This window comes from Rattus norvegicus, chromosome 1 (assembly GCF_021556685.1).
Source record: "Rattus norvegicus strain SHRSP/BbbUtx chromosome 1, alternate assembly SHRSP_T2T, whole genome shotgun sequence".
NCBI lineage: Eukaryota > Metazoa > Chordata > Mammalia > Rodentia > Muridae > Rattus > Rattus norvegicus.
In genome coordinates, this window is record NC_141534.1 from 128,386,068 (window position 1) to 128,394,285 (window position 8,218).

The 8,218-nt window shown below is 40.2% G+C and overlaps 1 protein-coding gene across 1 annotated transcript; it reads left to right on the forward strand.

The window, feature by feature from the left end:
• The first annotated feature begins 631 nt into the window (after positions 1 to 631).
• Positions 632 to 2,231, forward strand: Ndn (necdin, MAGE family member). Its single transcript, NM_001008558.2, is given in 1 exon segment — positions 632 to 2,231. A coding segment is annotated over 1 exon segment (978 nt). The 5' UTR covers positions 632 to 698; the 3' UTR covers positions 1,677 to 2,231.
• Positions 2,232 to 8,218: the final 5,987 nt, after the last annotated feature.

Here is an 8,218-nt window from a genome sequence, read left to right on the forward strand (position 1 = left end):
CAAGTCCCATTTTAATTAAAATTTTAGACGCACATCAATTATGTTATATGAATCTACTTCTAAAACATTAAATTCTCACATGGATTGATTTCCAGTGTCTGTAACTATACTTTGCATTCTTCCTTGTTTGATACTGCTCAGATTTGTAACGATTTATCTCTATTAATAATTTCTCAACATTCTGATATTAGACAACACATCATCATCATCATCATCATCATCATCATCATCATCAGGTATGACTTTCCAAGAAAAGGTTATTTTTGTCTCTCCTATTCTTTTGTGGAAAACTCAAATTCAAGAATTAGTCTTCTTCCTCCAGGACCTTCACACTTAACTCAGTGTGTCGGAACTTAACTTCACCATCTCAGCTATATCTTTCTCCTTCAACTTGTTTCTTTCCCCACTATCACCCATCTCTGTCCCATACAGGAGACCAGGAGATCCTTTTCATAATACTAGTGGTACCCTCCCTTAGACCCCAGTGGTTGGGCTTTGCTACTTCGCTCCTATCCAGCCCTACCACCCTTCTGGCTTCCCACTACGCATGCGCAATATAGCGTCTGCCCCGCCCGGCCCGCTGCTGCGGAAGGCGCAGTGCTCAGTAAAGCGCACTTCCTCTGCTAGTATCCACTGAGGCAGTGCAGGCTCCGAGAGCTCCGAGTCGCAGCCGTCCTGCTCTGATCAAAAGACGCAGAATGTCGGAACAAAGTAAGGACCTGAGCGACCCTAACTTTGCCGCTGAGGACCCCGACACTGAGATGCAGGTCAGCGATGCTGTTCCGGTGGGGGTCCCTCCTCCCGCTCCTCTGGCCGCGAACCTCTCAGGGCCATCGTGCGCTCCGGAAGGCCCTATGGCAGCCCCACAGGCCTCGCCACCACCTGCAGAACGGTTTGAAGAGGTTGACCCTAAGATCCTGCAGCAGGCCGCAGAAGAGGGCCGCGCCCACCAGCCCCAGAGCCCAGCCCGGCCGATCCCAGCACCGCCGGCCCCTGCCCAGCTGGTGCAGAAGGCGCACGAGCTCATGTGGTACGTGTTGGTCAAGGACCAGAAGAGGATGGTCCTCTGGTTTCCAGACATGGTGAAAGAGGTCATGGGCAGCTACAAGAAGTGGTGCAGAAGCATCCTCAGGCGCACCAGCGTCATCCTCGCCAGAGTTTTCGGGCTGCACCTGAGGCTGACCAATCTCCACACCATGGAGTTCGCCCTGGTCAAAGCACTCAGCCCAGAAGAGCTGGACAGAGTCGCGCTGAACAACCGTATGCCCATGACAGGTCTCCTGCTCATGATCCTGAGTCTCATCTATGTGAAGGGCCGCGGGGCCAGAGAGGGTGCGGTCTGGAATGTGCTGCGCATCCTGGGGCTGAGGCCCTGGAAGAAGCACTCCACCTTCGGAGATGTGAGAAAGATTATCACCGAGGAGTTCGTCCAGCAGAATTACCTGAAGTACCAGCGTGTGCCCCACATCGAGCCTCCCGAGTACGAGTTCTTCTGGGGCCCCAGAGCTAACCGTGAAATCACCAAGATGCAGATCATGGAGTTCCTGGCCAGAGTCTTTAAGAAGGATCCCCAGGCTTGGCCTTCCCGCTACAGAGAGGCTCTGGAGCAGGCCAGAGCTCTGCGGGAGGCTAATCTTGTCGCCCAGGCCCCCCGCAGCAGTGTCTCTGAGGACTAAAATGTCCAGGAGCACATTGATAGTTTCTGACCCATACTAGGGCTGTGTAAGGGTGGGGTTGGACATTAGAGTATCCCAGATTCATAGTGCAGTATTTCATGTATAGTTTTTAAGTTTTCCATCCAGTGCTTTTTTTATCTTGTAATGCAATGTATTCAGTTGTGTACTCGTGTAGTGTTTAAAATTGATGCATGTGTGTTTTATAAGTGAGCAAGTTGGTACTTTCACTTCTGTGCTTTCTTGGATTTTTGTACAAGAGATGTGCTGTGCTAAACTTGTGAAATACATTGAGGTGTTCTGTATCTTGTTCTTTGAATGGGACTGATGGTCCGTATCGACAAAGAAGGCCCTGGAGAGTTAGCAGGACTTAACAACAACACAGACCTGACCAAGAGAAAGGTCAGGGTCCCTCTCCATATGACTCCAACTGGCACAGGAAACATCCATGTGGAATGGACTGATTTGAACTGGACTGTTTTCAGTTTAAGCACTTAGCACACTTTGCAAAACATGTATCCAACCCCACCATAAATAAACTTTAAAATGAGCATTAAATATACCGTGAAATAATTTCTTTGTTTGGGGGGGAGGCATTTATTTTGGTGAAAGGGGGAATGGGAGTGGGTAGGGATGAGAAAGATTCTCCCCGTGTACAACATGAGCAAGTATACTTCTAACAGAGTGGGAAAACACCACTCATAACCACTCAGAAGTTTTTTGAAAATTGTGGTGCTTCAAGAAATTGGTCACATTAAAGGCGTGATAACAAAAAAGGTCATGTTCACATAACGTGGGAATAATAACAGGAATTATGTAGGGACTGTCCCTTTTCTGTTTTGTTTTGTTTTGTTTTTTTGTTTTAAATAGTCTTTGGTGGGCACTTTAACAGAATGAAATATTGCTACTAAACCCTCGTTGTGCATTTTCTTCTTTATTTTATCCTCCCACCAGCCATAAGAAGTAAGGAATGACTGTATCAGCACAAAGCAAGAAAAATGAAAGGATGCTGGTAATGAAATACCCTAAAAATCATAGACCTTATACTGGAGTCTTGACACTTAGCTCCCCATGGCTACCACTCACACAAGCACCCTTGTCTCCCTGCTGCATACATTAAGGATTTGATTTTTCTAATTAATTCTGAGAGTTTTGCGCAAATTAGCCTCTGAATGTACGAATTAGGAAACTCATTTCAGAAAGAATTGATGACCCAATCAAGTCCTTATCTTGCTAAGGGGTAAAAAGAAGATCTGAAATTTCATCTTTTCGGGGGGGATGAAAATGAACGAAATTATTCTGACAGTGATTCCTGTATGAGTCATGACACTAATGAAATCGAGGAGGGGGTGGTAATAGGAAGTTGCACCCAGCAGCACAGTCACATGTGCGACTCCGAAGTCAGTATGCTGCAGTGGACAGTAGGTGAAGAGAAGGTGAAATGGGATGAGAATCACTGTAAACAACAACTGGGGCAAAAAAAAAAAATCTCATTAGGGAGCTTTTCGTCGGGGAAGAAAAAGAGAGAAGAAGCATTAATGAGATGAGAAATCCTTTAGACTCTTATGTGGGAAAAGTCGTTTAGTAAAAGTTTTAAAAAAAACTTTTTTTTCTGGGGAAGGGGAATAAGGGGTGCATACCTGTCACACCATAATCATGAGTAAACTGGAAGTCGTGTTAATGTGAAAGAGCTACAGTCAGTGTTTTGACATACAGAATTGCCAGCATTTAGTGACATTGCCTAGCTGGTGGTGCAGGGAATGAAAATGCTTATAAATCCATGTATCTCTTAAAACAGAACTCATCCTCCTTAGTTGCCCCCATAGTCTTTTACGGGAGTGAGAATGGAAAGTGGGAAGATACTGACAGTAACCCTAATATGGGTGACCTGGCTCTCAGCAGACTTCTTCGTGAAGAGCTGATGTTTGCTGTCACACCTATTTAAAAACATTTAGGGTTTTTCTGCTGTAAGGATATTGAGTCTGTTTTTGCATGGACTTGTTTTGCAGATTACAATTTTGCACATCGCAGTTTTGCAGATCCATGTAAAACAGATTCAAGATTACTGACACTGGCACCTTAGCTAAACATTTGCTGAGGGATAGGATAGTGAGAAACAAGGAGCTGATTACAGGCAGGAGCAAGAGCAGGGCTGCTCTCCAACTGCGTTGTCTTGGAGACAGCTAGCCATAGAGGAGAAAGCTTTTCAGCTATGGAGTGTTTAATTCATGGTGCCTGGTTCAATAGGCACCACAGCCTGGGGACGTAGGGGGAAATTATTCAATAACTTTCTTATATTTTCATATTGGCCTAAAAATTAAGATAGGAGAGTACTCCAAGTATTTTGGAAAAGATGCCAAGGTAGACCAATCAGGAAACATTTAGCAAAAGCGCGGTTTGAGAATCCGGAGCTGGGATGATTTGGTACTCTGGCTGAGAGATTTCTCTGATTATTTTTATCAGCCAACAGTCACTTCATTTTTACCTTGATATTTTACTCTTATAGCACAGACCTATTCATGTCCCTTTTAATTTTTATTTTTCAATAAAATTATTTTATTTAACATGTTTTAATTTAAATAGAATTACATCACTCCCTCCTCCCTTTTCCTCCATCCAGCCACTCCAAGCTACTTCACATTAATATTTCCTGTTATTTCACATTTTTCCACTTTAATTGACTTCATTTTTAAAGTCATCCTAGGTGGAAAAGGCCTCTGAATTTTAAATATAAATTATAATGTCTACTTTAAAAAACTCAGAGAAAATATATGATTCTGAGTTATAATTAAATAGGAAATGGATATTTTAAAGGAACCAGTAAAGTTCTGTCTTTCCTGTGTGTCCTAGTCATCTCACCACTACCATAATATTGCCTGACCAACTTCAGACATCCCTTCCTGGGACCGTTTACAGCATCCATATTTAAATGCCTATTCCAAATGCATACGTTGTTTATAATTCAGTGCCTTTTGTTACTCTCTTCTGAATTAGATACACAAAGGCAAAGAGTCATATCTGAAACCTGCCCATCCTGTAACTAAAGTCTTTTCTGTGGTCCTGTCCCATGGATATTCTTGGAAAATATATGGAGCATTATTTTCTCTTTTATTCTCTCATTTACATTCGATTTTTCTTATATAATATATCCTGATTGCATTTCTCCCTCCCTCTGCTCCTCCAAGATCCTTTCACCTCACCACCCTCCCTGATCCACGCCCTTTCTGTCTCTCATTAAAAACACAAAAAGGTTTCTATGAGATAATAATATAATAAGATAAAACAAAAACTAACACATTAGAATCAGAAAGAAGGAAACATCCGAGGTGTGGGGCATAGACACAAGAAACAGACATAAGTACAGAGACCGATTCATCTGCATACTCAGTCATCCTACAAAATCACAAAACTGAAAGCCATAATACACACACAAAGGACCAGAAAACTCAAAATACTAGAAAATAACAACACCTTCATAACAGGAAAGGAAAAACTGGAACAGCAATCACAATCAACTAGCCTGAAACATAGAAAATTGGCAAGCAGTACAAGGAAAGAAATGAATGCAGAAAATACTGGAAACAAGAGAAAGAGCCAGGTTTTTAAAAACCCAATAATATAAATTAGTTGCTAACAGTTCCAGGGGTTCTTAAAGGATAAATAATATAAATTAACAACTTCTTACCGGGTAAATGGATCATGAAAACAGGTAGCCAGATGGGGCTTGGGGGAGAGAAGGAAGGGAATGATGTAATTATATTTTCATTAAAATAGTAATATAATTTTAATACAAAAATAAAAGGGTCTCCTCGTTCTTAAAAGGAACTGGATGAGTAATGAGTCTGGGGGAGAAGGGAGATGGTTGGGACTGGGAGAAGAGGAGGGAGATGAGGCTGTGGTCAGTTTATATTGTATGAGAGAAGAATACATAAAAACCATTAATAAAAAATAAATACATTAATAAAAGACATTAATAAAAATAAAAAGAACAAAAGTAAGTCAGTGCTGTTAGCACAAAATATCAAGTGAAAAATGAAAAAAAAACGCCAATTTAAAAAGTCAATATATGTTTTATAGAATAAGTGATTAAAGATATAATAAGAGTGAATGCATAGTCCATTCTATTACTAGTTAATTAGAATCAGCATCCACACACTCTTCTCTAGTTGGACATATGCTACATGTTGCCTTCTGTACTCATTAGCATGCATGTTGAGAGGCCAGTGTGCAGAAGATGATGTGCTGGGAGTTAAAGATTTAACAATAAACAGAATGATCATTGTGTGGTCAGAAAGCATTAATTAGGTGAGTAACAAGAACAAGCATTCAGCACAAAGAATGCCACCCTAGAAGCAATATAAGGATGGATGGAGAGAAACAGGTGCATAAAACTCAGAGTTTACAAAAGGAGTGTTGTATAAATTTACATATATTGTATAAATGGTGATTAACAATTTAAAAGTGATTCTGGGAAGGGTGTATTTGACAGAGGATTTCTTTGTGCATAAGGGCTGTGGTAAGAAAGCAAACAAACGTGAGATACTCAATATTATGTTGAAATAAAGAGAAATACAAAGTAAATTCCATTTCAACTACGCTGAAATATTTTTAATCTCTTAATAGTTACTTTTGCCAAATTATTTTCTCAATAACCTAATATGAGAAGATATTACAGCTTTGGGGGTTTGACGTATGCATTTATCTATTTGGTTAATAAAAAGTATTAAACTTCGTTGTATGATTAGCTTGTAGGAACTTGGAGATACTGATAAATTAAAACATGGTTTCAACAATTGTATAATAAATGCTATGTATAAAAAATTGTCAGAAACTGTCTTGGTGAATAGATCAACAGTCTAGATATCTGTGGTCAAAGAAATTCTAATTTTATTCAGTAAGTTTCCCAAAGTAAAATTTCAGTGATATCAGTGTCTGTTTGGTAGCATGCTACAATACTTGGTTCTTGATTTTTATTTTGGAAGTTGAGTGATGGAGGACAAGGTGAGGAATGAGCAACAGGTGTTGACTTAGGTTTCAAGCTTGAATACAGGTTAAAGGTCGGGTTTAGTTGATGAGACCAGAACAGAGTGGGGGAAGAACAAATGTGGAGGAAAACTAGCAGCTTCTATGTTGAAAATCTATTAAATATACTGAAAGATAGATGGCTTATACAATGAGCATGCCTAGACCAAGGGAAAATATTGTACCTAAGCAGTGGAGTGATGCATTTATCTATAGAAACTAAAAAAAAAAAAAAAAAAAAAAAAAAAAAAACGTAACAATGCTTGTATTCTGAGAACCTGAAGCATTTCCTTGTCCAGTTCTGCAGGAATGTCTGGCAATGACACTACAAAGAGTGCCTGGATAAGAGTTCAAAAAGAAATCCAGCAGAGTGCAAGGTCATGAAATCAAAATAGCAACATTTTCAGAGAGAGGAAGTGGCCAAGGGTATCAAATGCTCTTTCAGTATCTTAAACAATTTGGAAAGAGATTTTGTATTTAATAGGGATCCTCAGTGATTAGAGAAGAAAGTAAGCTTAGACACATATAATGTGGTTGGCAATAACTCTGATAACTCAGTTGAGCAACAGTTAAGGACTTAATCAGAAAATGAGTAATGAGCATGGGAATAAGTGAAGGAAATCTGAAAATATCCATAGATCAGGTTGACAAAAGGCAATGATTAAGTAAGTGCTAGAGATAAGAAGGGTAGGATGAATGACGGACTGTGGGCAATTTCCTGGCATGCCGAGCTTCTTGAGTATCAGTTGTTTACTTAGGAAGTAAACACAGCAGATTCATGCGGGCAGATGATAAAGTCCATTTAAAAGAAGTTGATTCTGACATGAGTGTGAGATTCACAAACACAGATGTGAATTTAACTGAGTAGAAATTCACAAGAGAAAAAAAAAAGCTGAGATGTGGAATACAGTCCAACGAACTCATGGGTGAAACTGCTTAGAGATAATGCAGGGATTTGGGAAGGTAAACTGTGTTTTTCCCATACAGCTTGGGCAGGAAATGCAATCTGCTGCTCATTTGCAGACACTGACATCAGATATGCATGGTCCTTCTTCCTTCTAAAATGTGTCTGGGAAACTTTAACATCAGATATGCCTGCTCCCTCTTCCTACTAAAGATATGCTTGGGAAACTTAGAGAAAGAGACAAGGGGCAGTGGAAGGAAGGTGGGGTGGGGGGAAGTAATGAATCTTGGAACTAGAGACAGAACATTCAAAAAAGTATCAAGAAAATATAAAGTCTAGTGAATTCTAGAGAATTTGTTTTAGAGATGTGCAAATCATAGGGGTTGGGAGTTAGGTATTCCTCGGGTCTAAAGTAAAGAAAAGGCAGAAAAGTATATGCTGAAATTATTTATAAAACTACTGTTTTAAAATTGTTAAGCAAATCACCAAAAGTCTGATTCCAACAAAAGCTGAGTTTCAGCCAAGTGCTAGCTGAGCGCTGTATGTGCGCAACTTGAATATTGAAAATTGAGAGAAGCTAACACTAAGCAGATGAAGTGACGATCGGTACAAGCAGGGT